This window comes from Xyrauchen texanus, chromosome 33, assembly GCF_025860055.1.
Source record: "Xyrauchen texanus isolate HMW12.3.18 chromosome 33, RBS_HiC_50CHRs, whole genome shotgun sequence".
Classification (NCBI taxonomy): domain Eukaryota; kingdom Metazoa; phylum Chordata; class Actinopteri; order Cypriniformes; family Catostomidae; genus Xyrauchen; species Xyrauchen texanus.
The window spans coordinates 12,932,142-12,946,104 of record NC_068308.1 but is presented as its reverse complement, the minus strand read 5'-3'; the positions used below and the strand labels follow the sequence as shown (position 1 = coordinate 12,946,104).

Below are 13,963 nucleotides of genomic sequence, written 5' to 3'. Positions count from 1 at the left end.
GTTGTTGCTATAACTAAATATAGCTATTATACAATTACATTACGGTTCATTATAAATCATTGGCAAGTTTTATGTACAATTCATGTGACAGTGTTATGGATGGACCTGTCTTAATCCAACGTCGCGTTTCCTTCTTACCCCTCATTTCTCTTATTTTCAATTCCCTCTTCACATTCAGGCAGTCCCCCCCACAATAATTTTCTCATCACAAAACTGAGTTCTCACCCCCACCATCCACCCAACAACACACACACTAACATCAAGGGCCAAACCTCAGGGGCTTAGCATGTCCTCAGCCAAAAGCCCCAGATGATAATGTCTCTGATTTTGACTTGGAGCAGTCTTTCTTCCCACACCCACAACATATTTTTTTACACAGCCTGTCTGCTTGAAACACTTAAAAATTCTCTTCCCATTCTTTTCCAATGACATACTTGTATCTATGTGATTGTTAGCATGGGGCAACTTCAGTATGTTATTGAGGTTTTATAGTACAGTTTTATGAGTTTGAAACTACTTAAAGTGTACTGCAAGGATGGTAATCAGATGCTAATATGGTGGTGTGTGTATATATATATATATATATATATTAGGGCTGTCAATCAATTAAAGTTTTTAATCGAATTAATTACATGGTGTCCCGATTAATTAATCGCAATTAATTGCATTTAATCGCATATACAAATATTTGCTGAGAAAGCCCCTTATATAACAATAATTCAATATATAATGATGAAATAATTATATTATATATGTATATATATATAAATAAAACAAATTCAGATAATTAAAATGCTTTACATTCTTGTGGCAGAAGAGTTAATCATTGATAAGACTATACAAAAAGTGGCTTTAGAATACAATGTATTGTTTACTACCATATTATTGATCATAAGTCAATCATTGGCATACAGTTCACAGCAATCCATTTCACAAGTGAATTTGTCAATCAGTTGGAGATTTATTATGAGGGCTTGTTTAAGGACCCGTCAATTTACACCAGCATCAGACATGCTTTGAAGTTTCACTTTCTGCCCTCTGGAGTAAACAGGTGGTACTACAAGCTTGCATTTCTCAGGAATCTTCCATATTACGGTCCGGGGGCATTGTGATTAATTGCGTACATTTTTTTAACGCGTTATTTTTTATAAAATGAATCACACTGAATTAACGTGTTAAATCGACAGCCCTAATATATATTTATATACTGTACGCACACTACTGGTCAAAGTTCGGACACACTTAAAGGAATTTATGTTTCTCATGATCTTAAAAACCTTTTGATTGGAAATTAAGTTTTTGTAGATATAAATTAAAAACATTAGCATATACGGTAACAAACATAACATTGTAACACTTACAGTAAGGTTCTATTTATTAACATTAGTAAATGCATTAGAGTAACATAAACTAACAATCCACAATATAATTATATATTTAGTATAAAGTTTATTTATAAAAAAAATGCATTGTTAGCTTATGTTAGTTCATTACTGTAATGCTGGGTATGTGGACTGGAAGAGAGGAGACACAGGAGTAAATACTTAAAACCCTTTAATAACAAATGCTGGAGTGGAACAAACAATAAAGCTAAACAGGCTAATATTACACAACGAAACACTTAAAGGACTGACAAAGGAATGAACAAAACAGGAGAGTATATATACAAACAATGACTGATGATGGAATGGAGGACAGGACAGGAGGATTGGAAACAGATGGAAGGGATGAGGGCAGTGGATTCTGGGAGATGTAGTCCAGAGAAAAACTTCAAAATAAGAGTCCTTGACGAACATGAGGGAGACAGACAGTGACAATTTCTCATTAATATTAACATATGCAACTTATAATAAAAAAAAATATTTGTATAAATATGTATTAAATTAACATTAGCCAAGATTAAGAAGTGCTCTAAAAGTATTGTTCATTGTTACTTCATGTCAACGATTGCAGTTAACTAGAGTTAACAAATACAACTGTATTGTAAACATTTTTGTAACATTTTCTCAATGGATGAGAATAGGACAGTATAGTGAAGAAAAAACATTCAACAAAGTGTCCAGCATAAATCAGTACTGTTTAAAAAGCCTCTCATGTTTTAGCATGTACACACAGTATAAGTGCTAAAACAAGTTTTATTAATAAAAAGTTTTTTTTTTTTTTTTTTTAAATACTAACTAACTATAACCATATCAAGATGCTGGTTGAGGGACTTTGAGTGTGCAGAGCTGTAATCTAGACAAAGGGTGACTACTTTGAAAAAAACTGAAATATAAGATTTTTGGAATATAAGTAGTTTTGATAATTCACACTTCCATTTGTGTTGTTTCATAGTTTTGATGATGTCTGTTATTATGAAATGTGAAAAATAGCAATAATATTGAATGAGTAGGTGTGTCCAAATGTTTTGACTGATAGTGTACTACAGTATGGTACTGAATGAATGCCAAATTAAAGGGATAGTTCACCCAATAATGAAAATTATTTCATTTACTCACCCTCAAATCTTTTAATGAAATAATCTCCTCTACTTGCAGTATGATGGCACTATTCTCCTGATCACCCTGCTGGTGTTGTTTCTGTTGCTGGCGATGTTGTTTATGTGGTGGTTCTGGCCGCTTTGCTGCACTGTAGTAAGTCTTCGCCTCAGTAATCATCTTAATATCAGCCTTTGAAAAACCTTCATATGGCAAATCTTGTGCTTGTATTGTGCTAACCTGTGAAGCAATGCCTATGGATTTGCAGTAAAGACAACTCCTGGGTCAGCAAATCTCCAAAGATCACACACAGTAAAACCAGAGGTCTTGATTTCTGTGAAGTGAACTCTGCAGATTTAACTTGCTATTATATATTATGCGTATAATGTGTTTCTGCTTATGTGACATTAGATATGCCTGATTATTTCACACAACATATGCAATGTTTCATTCCACAGGTGATTAAAGAACCTCCACCTCCTCCACCTCCAGAGCCAGTGAGTTGGAATTTCACCACTAAGTTTCATCTGCTTTCAGAAAGGCTATTGCAAGTTCCCAAATTCATGTTCAGAGTACACTCACCAGCACTTTATTTGGAACACTATTGTCCTATTAAAGTGCCTGACGTGTCTTCTGCTGTTGCTGTTGTTGCTCAGGCCTCAGAATCCAGTTTTAAAGGGAATGAATTATACTTATTTTGACATACAGTGAGAATTATGGTCTCAGAACACAAGCTTCCCGTATGCTTAAGTAAATGTTAAATGGCTTCATCTTGTAGACTGTATTCAGTAGCAATTCCCATGTCAACATCTAATCCACACAATTATAAGGAATGGCATTTTCATTACGAGAGATTCATGTAGAGACTTAAACCATTAAATGTCTTTGAGTATAACAACCTCAACATGTCAAAACAGCAGCTAAGGTTGCATTGGCAGTTCAGTACTGTGAGCAATATGTTTCATGCCTCTCTTGCCTCATCAGACTATGTAACATATTTTTCCACCTTAGGAGTCAGATGATGAAGACGGGATGCCAAAAAAGAAATGGCCCACTGTAGATGCATCATATTATGGCGGTCGAGGAGTTGGAGGGATCAAACGAATGGAGGTTGGTGTCTTTAAAAGAAGAGATCCAATTCAAGGAGATTCATGTGCATAGACAGGCACTATTGCTTAATGAATGACATGAATACATATGCACAGTTTGAATGTGTGATTTTGGTAATGACATATTCATAAGACTCTCTAAAAACTTAAAAATAATTAGTTATAAGAAGCCCTGGGTTTAACATATGTTTATTTTATTTTTACCATTCATCCATTATTTATTTTTTGCCCATTTTTAAATGCCTTTATGCAATGATTGTATTCTTTTAGCCTTCTACCAGACCCAGACTTTCAATCTTAAAATGTGAAAATATTTTTTTAAACACTAACCATTACATTACAGTATTTACTGTGTAAAAATTATTTATGTAACTCATTTATATATATTTTAAACAATTTATTTACTCAGTTGTGGTCTCGTTTCCACGAAAACCAACAGTTCTGTCACTTTTAAAGTTTCATCAAAAGTGAGTGTACTTGGTGTAAAGGGAATAATGTAAAGGAGGCGAGAACCGGCTTGACAATATAAATAATATTTTAATGAATAACTGAAACCAAAAACACAAACACACACATAGGACGGACAGCTGCCCGTAAACTCTCTCTCTCTCTGTCGCACCACTTTCCACAGTTTGCCTTTATCCCTCTCGGAGGCTTGATTAGCCTGATAAGTGGCCGGGTGTGTAAACTCATGACGCAAAAACTGTGAACATTTTATTTAATTGTGTGTATGCTGGATACAAAAAATGCTAGCTATGAAATGACCCTTAGGAGGAAAAAGCAGTCTACCATTGTATTCCAAAAAAAATTTCCAGGTTCGTTGGGGAGGAAAGGGTTCTACTGAAGAAGGGGCCAAGCTGGAAAAACCCAAGAACGCTGTGATAAAGATGCCAGAGCAGGAGTTTGAACCCTTTGAACCCAAGCCCAGAAAATCAGATGGCAGGAGGCCAGTTCAAAACAGGAAGTGGTATTCTCCCATAAGGGTAAAAATGCTTTTTTATTTCTGTCTGTTCCTGACGTTCAAAGAATGTTGTAAGCTTGGCTCCAGAGATGTTTGTTTAATCTCATACATTTCTTCTTTCCTATTTCTTATGTGTAGGGTAAACTTGATGCAATCTTGTCTCTTTTCCGCCGTGGATATGACCAAGTTTCACTCATGAGACCTCAACCAGGAGATCAAGTGAGTATCCAACCCTAAATGACCAAAGACCCTAAAATGTCCCATGAAATCACTTGACAAGTGAAGTTTTCTTGCCTGTGTTTTACTGGTGAAACAGGAAGTTTAGTCGGGGCATAGGAGTTATATATAGCCAATAGACTTTAGCTATAGTATGTCATAGCCATGAATCATGCTACTTTCCAGTCAGTTTCAGGATTCATTCTCATTCTAGAGAACATTTGAATGAACAAAAAACAGCATAGTGCAAGATGAGTCATTAATATTTTTGGTCCGTTTTCTCAGAGGAGAAAGACATTTTGTATATCTGCTAAAAGATAATTATGACAACTTTTAGGAGTTAGATGACCACAAAGCTACCAAACTTGTACAAAAAGCCATAAAATTCAGATTAAAACCCAAGGGTCCTATTTTAAGAGTGCTAGCACTAAGCACCTACAGTAGCTATGCCATAATCATACACACAAAGTCAGTGGGCATGGCCATGAAGTTTTTGTATTTTCGTGTAAGCATGCGCTAAGTCTTGGCGCAAGTGGGTTTGGAAAAATTGTGCATGCAAAGGGCTAATGGGCTGGGTCAAGTGCAATTTAATTCTAACATTCTTCTCCAGCACCATCTGTGTCCTATTATATAGTCCATTCCCTGTCAAGCACCAGCGATATAAACAAAGACAGCACATTCATAAAAAGTTGGTAGTGTAAATGGACTGTATGCAGTTAATTCAGAATAGAAATATGGACTTACAATCTTTTATGCATGAACTTCATTCTTGTTGAATGTCAGGCATATTTCTATGACTGTGACATGCTTCTTTTATATGCATGGAAAATGTGGTTCTCGTCAGGATTTGGATTTACGCTCCGTTCAATTATAGAGGATGTAAGAATATTAATCATTTTCATCTACTGACACACAAATCATGGCTAGTATTAACATTGATTGTATTGGCACGCACTTCACTTCTACTAAATTAAATACGTTTATTGAAACATGAAAAAATGTAACCAAAATATTCCTTAATTACAATTACACTTCAAACAAAACAAAAATATAATCAAAATAAAGAAGTGGTCAGACAATCCAAACTAATTCCAAACATTTACTCTCACTTTTTCCACCGGCACCTTTTGCAGTGACTTGAAAATCATTCTACAATGTCAGGTGGAAAAATACAAATACAAATTAATCATAAATACAAAAATAATAATAATAATAAATGAAATGTAAACCATGACTATGTGTTTAACAAATCTCATAGATATTTTTTCAAAAAACATCTACAACAGTGATTGCCATGGACATAATTTAATGTTCCCCTATATTTTCAGAGGTTGGACATTAACTTTATTACCACCTGCTGGTGGAATCTCCAAAGTGCAAATGTAGGAGTTTAGACTTGAAACAGCAAAACAGTTTGCGCGCATACACCCACAGATAGCGCAAGCACTTCGGCCCACGCCCACTTGGGCGAAGTGGGCGTGGAAAATAGATCCCGAATTGTTGGAAAATAGCTCCCGAATTGTGTAAAATGTTTTGATAGTAAAATAATTTATCTTATTTCAGCCTATTCCTCTTATTAACCTCTCTTATAGGTACATTTTCTGAAAACTCTAAACACTGTGTCTCTGTGGCGCTATAAATATTCCTCTGTTTGATTTGAGAGACCCGTCCACCCCATTGGGGTGGGACTTTATGTTTGTTCGATTCGTGGGTGTATTCGGAAAGCTGTTTGAAAACATTTGGTGGCGCTAGTGGCGCAGAAATGACAAGCTTCAGCTTTAAATATCTTTAAAATAGTTCACTTGATCCATTATCTTTGTCTTAACCAAAAGGGTTCAAGGCTTTTGGACCTCATAAATTTTGTCCTTTGGATTTTTTGACTCATTCCACCTTCTTTTACTCTGCCTTGGCCAGACATTACCTTACGTTCCATTTGTCAGCCCACGTCAACAACGCCCCATCATAGGCTAAAGCTCAGACTGGTGCCAAGAAACATCATAGGCACAGCTTGCCACCTGTATCAAATCAGTAGCCATAAAAATGAAATAAAACATGGATTTTGACAGATTTTAATGGACCTTCTCTGAAATATTCAAAGGAGCCGCATGGTTTGACTTTGCAACACTGACCTTTAATGTCAAATCACAGGTTAAGCAATGATGTGGAGGGGTTTCTTCACTGTTGGATTGTTAGTGGGTTTCGTACCATCTGATTTAATGGAGCCAGTGCACCTTTCACACAGATGCTTTGGTCCTGCTGAGATGAACTGTATACAGGTGATAGTAAAAACTGTGCGTAGTTTGCCAAAAAAATGTCCACCATAATCCTTTTAAATGGAATTCCATCTTTAAGAGTGTCTCGTCACTGGCAAATTTAGCAACTAAGGAAGTTTGATATAAGACTAATTAATCACTTTTATGCAAACTTTGGATGGCACAAGACCAGTTTTTATTTTATGCATACAGTGTAGTAACTAAATAGTTCTCGTCAAAATGCTCCCAAAGTTTTCTATCCGGTTGGTTTCAAAAGCCCTCAAGGAAAAGGTTACATGACGCAAAGTTTCTTGCAAGAGAATTATATTTGTCTCCTCGTCCTGTAATGCTATGGCCCTCTCTGCTGCTTTGTGGTTTGTGACGAGAGGGCTGAAAAATGCATGCCCAGACTCTCTCTCTCTCTCTCTCTCTCTCTCTCTCTCTCTCTCTCGCTCTCTAAGTATGGAAATAAAATGGGCATCATTTCCTGTCTAAAGTTACTTTAAGAAAATATAAACGTTATCCAGTGGTCCTTATATACTGTGATTTTCCTATACATATATAAATGAGTAATTCACTGAAAAATGACAATTTTGCCTTAATTTACTCACCCCCATGTTTGTTTATTTCATCTGTGAAACACAAAAGGAGATCTTATGGAGACTGTTTGAAGTGCTCTTTTACATAATGTAAAAGTGGATGCTGATTCATACTGCCAAGTTCCATGAAGGGCAAAAAAGTATGTTAAAAGGATCATAAAAGTAGTCCATATGACTAGTGCACTGTATTCCAAGTCTTCTGAAGTCATACGATGGCTTGGGTGAGGAACAGACCAGTGATCTTCCCCTCTTTTGAAACTCAAATTTCATTTTGAGAAATGGTGCCTTTTGATGCACTGTGCGCTTGACATCATTGACACCAAATGCAAATGGTTCTTTGTAATACTTTAATGGAGATTTTTGCCTTTTGTGCACATATTTGTACGTATTGTGGCTATACTTTTGAAACAGTGTTTTAATGTTTACGGACTGGCCCCCATTGACTTCCATTGTAAGTGTGTCACTGTTAACCAGATTTGAGCTTTTTTTTAAGAAAAAGGAGGTATGAGTCTAAATATATTTTTGTTGTAATCAATATTATGCTACAAATGCTGTCGATTGAGCTTAACTTGTATTCTACCCGGAATATTCCTTTTAAAGTAACAATTGACCCTTCATTAAGCCTCAAACCAATCCTTTCTTAGCAACAGTTCCAAATGCAATTTAGCAAATTCCATCCTCCATTTCTCTGACAGGCTTTTCCTTTTTTCAATGAGAGTCTATGAGGGTAATGTGTTTTTGAGTAGTTTTAAGCTGAATTTTATGGAAATTATAAAAAAAATTGAATAAATAACTAAATAAATTGTTGCCGGGTCACTTTTAATAGTGACATGAGGAAAACAGAGCGATGAAGCTTGAGAATATCATGCAAGTATGTTTCAGCCCTCATTCCCAAATGAACGTGTAATACATCAGCAAGGACACCTACAATTGCTATGAGGTAAATTAATGTTAATCACATAATGTTAATTTATGTATTTATTCAGGTCATAGTAAAGGTGATAGCAAATGAAGAGTTCACTGCTTCATAATATTTGGCTAAAAACTGCCACATTTATGACAATCTCCCATTCATTCCTATTGGAAGTTCTGCAAAGCTTGTCAGACGGGGGCGGGGCTTAGCGAATAATCAATTGCAGGTTACAACATTTTATAGTGTGAAGTCTCCTTTTGTCCTTCAAGATAGACTGAAAATAATATGGCATGAGGGTAATAAGATCAAAGCAACACTTTAAAGTCATGTGATGTCATTTTTCACATTCCTGTTATTTTTGGCTTTACCTAGCCTCCCTATGTGTTCTCGCTGAGTTGAAATGAACACTTTGAATTTGTGTACAACGTGAAGGTTAAACGTTGTTTCGGTTAAATTCTTTTGGTACGTTTCAGAGCTCAGCAGTACAGAATATGTGTTTGTCTGACTTCTATAGTGTATCATTATCTCCCCCCAGTCTGATTTTCTCATCTGTGCCCTGGCTAAACAGTCTTCCTAATGCCTCTACATTCAGTCTCACAATGCAATGGGATCAGCTTTCCACTGGCTGTCTCTGACTTGAAAGAGTGGGTCAGGACACAGTGCCATAATTATACCCCAGCCCCACTCCATCCCCTCACACACTCACTCTGGTGGAGGGTAGAGGATGAGGTCATACAGTATACAGAACTGTCTCCAAAAAACGGCCACATCAAACATCTAAGACATCGTCTTGAGACTTACTTCAGACCGCTTTATGACCCCCGATATAATTGCAGATGTTTCAGGAGGTCATTTTCTTCTGGCAGATTTATTTTTTTGTCATGGGGAGGCTAAGGACTACAAAAACAATCAACCTTCACCTACAAAACACCTACTTTACCTCTATTGTAATGTGCCCTTAAATTATATTTGACAAAAATGTCAACATGAAACTGCGTTCACAAACAATTTGACTTCCATAAAGTCTTTCAGATTTTATGATTTGATCATAACAAGTGGTCTGTTTATGACAGAGAGGTTGGAGGGGCGGGATGGAAAAGTAAGTGGGATTGGATGGGCAGCAATAAGATACTTTGGGGCCCTGGGGCTTACCAATTCGCTGGACCCTGCCAGTCGTCAGAGCGGAACGTTGTCACTCTATGACCATGCACTACACAGACGCACCGTCTTTACATGGATTGTTATGGTGGTAATATTATCTGATAGAATAAGTGTAATCGCTTAGAATAATATTACATTATTTTGAATTTGTTTACTTATTCCAAACTAATTGTAATTTAATCGGTTTCGGTTGTTTGGCCCTGAGTGTCCAGAATATTCTATTCAATTTTCGGCCAAGAGATTTCATTTTGCTGTATCACTACCAGGAACATATATTAAAGGTGAAGTGTCAGTCTATTAAAATTTAAAATCAAATAAATACATGGTATGCAGAATAATTAATCACATTTAATCACATATACAAATATTTGCTGAGAAAGTCCCTCAATTAACAATAATTACATATATAATGATGAAATAATTATAAATAGTTAAATTGAAATAATTACAAATTATATATATATATATATATATATATATATATATATATATATATATATATATATACTGTATTATGAAAAATATATAATTAAGATAATTAAAATGTATTACATTATTGTGGCAGACGAGTAAAGCATTAATAAGACGTGGCTTATTAGTGGCAAAAGTGGCTTTAGAATTCAATATATTGTTTATTTCTATATTATTGAACAGCTCACAGCAATCCATTTCACAATTAAATGTCAATCAGTCTGAGATTTATTATAAGGGCTGCTATTACTAAGGATGCGTTATTGTACATATGCGTCAGGTGGACAATTTTGGATTGTCTCATCTTTGGTTGCGTTGTGTCATGAACATACCGTTTTTAGGTCGCTGTGTGAAGTTAAACGTATTTTGAAACTTAGAAAGCGCTCCAAATGCAAGAGATTGCCTTCGATGAAGAACAGGAAGAGCATGAAGATGAGGCTCATGATGATGAACAGAATGAAGATGAGCAAGATTATGAGAGCCAAGAAAGTGTGAAACTGTGCCCAGAACAGACATCTGACCATGACGTGCCAGATGATTCCACAACAGAAGAAAGCTGAAATTACCCATTTAGAAAAGATTGAACTGAAAAGATCTGCGAGACCAGCTTTGGACTTGAGAGCTGCTTATACAGCTGGAGTTTCGCTTACTGACCCCTGGAGAAAACAGGTGATACTTCAAGCTTGAATTGCTCGGATGGTAGGACATGATTAATTGTATTTCTTTCATGTATAATTTTTTATATAATGAATATATAATTTTATAATAGAACTGTTTATAGAATTAACATGTTAAATCGACAACCCTAGTCAAAATACTTTCTCCTATCTCAGCCTACTCTAATATGTCATTGGCATGCTGATTCTCCCGAAAAGTTTTGTACTATCAAAACAAAACAAAATGTCAAAACTCTGCTGATTGAGCATCCCGACCGACATAACATTGGGTCAACCAATGGCTTGAGTTTGGGGCGAGGATATGTGCTTGCTGGACCAATGGCAGATGGGGAAGAGGTGGAGGGGGTGGCATAACATACTACTCTTACTCTAATTTCTTTCAGATATGCCAGATAATGCTAGTATGGGTAATTTGCCATTATTTTTGCAAATCCATTTGGTAAATCTAGTGGCACAGAAATCACACAGGGTCATTTTTGAATTCATGTTGGCTTTATTAACAGAACATTAAATATACATTTAGGGTTCTTTTCTGTTTAAAAAACAGATTTTCTTAATAGGTATTCTTCACGAAGTCTAGGCAGTCTTTTTAGAGGAGCGTTTAAGGTTATAGAGGACTTAGTCTTTCCATGATGCATGATTTACAATTCTGGGTGATTTCATTTGTGGTTTTCACAGGGCTTCGGCCAGTATGCAAGATCTTGTATGTGTGTGTGTGTGTGTGTGTTAGCAAGAAATGAGCTGGGCAGAGAATTAATAAAATAATTGCTTCTATTTGGGTGTCATTGCCACAGTAACATTCTGGAAAATAGGACAAAGTAATGCTTGCATATTGGACAGTGGCCACTTTCAACAGAGTGATGACCTGACTGATGTGAAACGTTTCTGTTCTTGTACTCGCCACAGGGTCGATGTATCAACTTTACACGAGTGAAAGAAGAAGCAGCAAAAGCCCCACCGCCACAAGCTCAAAGCCCACCTCTACCCCCGCAAGACTATCGCCCGGTTCCCAGCCCAAACACACCTGCTCCAAACAGCCCACCTCCGAGGGGACCACCCCTGGCACAGTCTCCACCGGGTCCACCACCTGCCCGAACCCCCCCAGGACCATCCTGTCCCCCTCCAGCACGCCCCCCACCCAGCCTTGAAAGCAGACCATGAGAGAGAGACCCCCCTTCTCCCTCCAGTGCAATTCATTAATACAGCAAAAGTAAATGCTTGTCTTGTCAAAGGGTAACAAAAAATGCACATGGTATTTATCAGTCAGGTCAGATTAGAATGTGGTGTGTATTTTGTTGCTGGACAGCAAAAAAAAAATCGTAAGAAGAGCAAAAGTAAATGACAAAAAATGTAACTACTGAGTTTTCCAGAAGCAGATGAGTAAAGATTAAGAGAGCTACCATTTTAAGCTTTAGAATGACTGAAGTACTCCTTTTTATTGAGGCGGGACAGCTCGTGCAGAAGGATAGATTAGCTCACTGCATTTGAACTCATAAAAAATTTTGGAGGTTGTTTTCAAAATGTTTTTATATATATATATATATATATATATATATATATATATATATATATATATATACCAAAGATGCCAAAATTTCCAAAATAATCAGTATTAGATGTTATGTTATGTTATGTTATGTTATGTTATGTTATGTAATGTTGTACAGCACCCTGTGCCATGTACCTTAATATTTTGTTTTGTTATTTTGTTTAGTTTTGATTTGTTTAATTTTGTTTTACAGTTGTTGGGTTACAAGCTCTCTCAGGTGAGTCTCTGACCCTGTTTCAAAAGGCAGAGACCATGTGACCAAAGAGGAACATCAGTGCATGTCACAATGTAAGATGAATGCAAGTAATGAATGTGCAAAGCATGGTTTCGACCATTTCCTTTAAGTATCACAGTTCTTTCAATGTCTTGGTATGTCATAAGTTCCTTCATATAGGTACAGCAGTTTGTCTCAATTGGTTGCTGGGATTTTGAAAGATTCTTGTAGGTGCAAAAATGGGGTTTAAGAATGGTCTAGATTTAATTGTGAATGCTTAGTTGGATAAATCTCATGAAAACATGTCCAGGTCACATTTTACCCCAAAGAAAATGAAGCCTATTTTTGGACCTATTTTCATGACAAAATATTTGCACTTAAAGCACAACAAATGCTAACATGATGTATATGTCAAAATACAAATAACATAATTTTTTCTCATTACCGTAATGAGGATGTTTTGTTTTTTGTTTGTTTGGTTGGTTTTTTTATTACAGTAATGTGTTTAATTGGCATGAAAATAATTCTACTATTAAAAAAACAGGCTTTATTTTCTTTAAACAAAATAAGATTTCTTATTTTTGTCTTTTGGTGTAAAATATATTACCTAGACATGTGCATGGCAGGTTTTTGTGAGATTCACCCATCTGTTAATGTTTTTTCTTGGTTGGTTTGTTATAAAGGTTGAACCTCTCAGCGTATGAAAAGTCAGATAGATTCTAGTCATGTTTTTCTGTATTCCACAACTGTACTATATGTTGAAATATAGTTTTTTTTGCATTTCATCATCAAACATATTGCAACTGCAGGGCAGTTCACAGCATTTAATTTATTATCCCCAATGCCTAAAAAGAAGGTACATGAATACGACAAGGTGTCCTCTGTTAAAGGCAGGATACTGTGCATGAAATATAAAATGAAAAAAAAATCACTTTTTAACAACCAGTAACAACCAGTGCCTTCTGTGTTTGTGTTTCTGTTCTTTTTTTATTATTACCTTTCTTTTATACTACATTCATGACCCAGTAACACTGTTTATACTTTTGTGAATTTAAAGTTTGGTGTATGCAATTTATTTTCCCATACTTGCCATTTAGACATTATAAAGTGACATGAAATAAGTGCTCTGCTGTGAACGAGCAAAAACCTCACCCCCATGAATTATCAAAAGTAGTATAATGTGGACATGTCTCATACATTCAAAGCTATTGATAGCAACAATTGCAATATGATGCTATAGGTTATGTCTGTACTTATATTTTGGTTTGGTTTGTTTACTTGTGGCAATAATTTGAAACATTTTGATATGTGTATTATTCCACAGGAAAAAAAACACAATTTGATTACAGAATTATAAATCACAA

General features: G+C 35.8%; 1 protein-coding gene across 1 annotated transcript in view; it reads left to right on the top strand.

Annotated features, from left to right (window-relative positions):
- antxr1c (ANTXR cell adhesion molecule 1c) overlaps positions 1-13,382 on the top strand; it is a 37,861-nt gene extending 24,479 nt beyond the window's left edge. The window contains exons 13-18 of the mRNA XM_052102964.1: positions 2,538-2,633; positions 2,936-2,974; positions 3,489-3,587; positions 4,402-4,569; positions 4,686-4,766; positions 11,743-13,382. Coding sequence (XP_051958924.1) covers positions 2,538-2,633; positions 2,936-2,974; positions 3,489-3,587; positions 4,402-4,569; positions 4,686-4,766; positions 11,743-11,997 — 738 coding nt within the window. The 3' untranslated portion in view covers positions 11,998-13,382. The remainder of the gene's footprint in view (positions 1-2,537; positions 2,634-2,935; positions 2,975-3,488; positions 3,588-4,401; positions 4,570-4,685; positions 4,767-11,742) is intronic.
- The last annotated feature ends 581 nt before the right edge of the window (positions 13,383-13,963 follow it).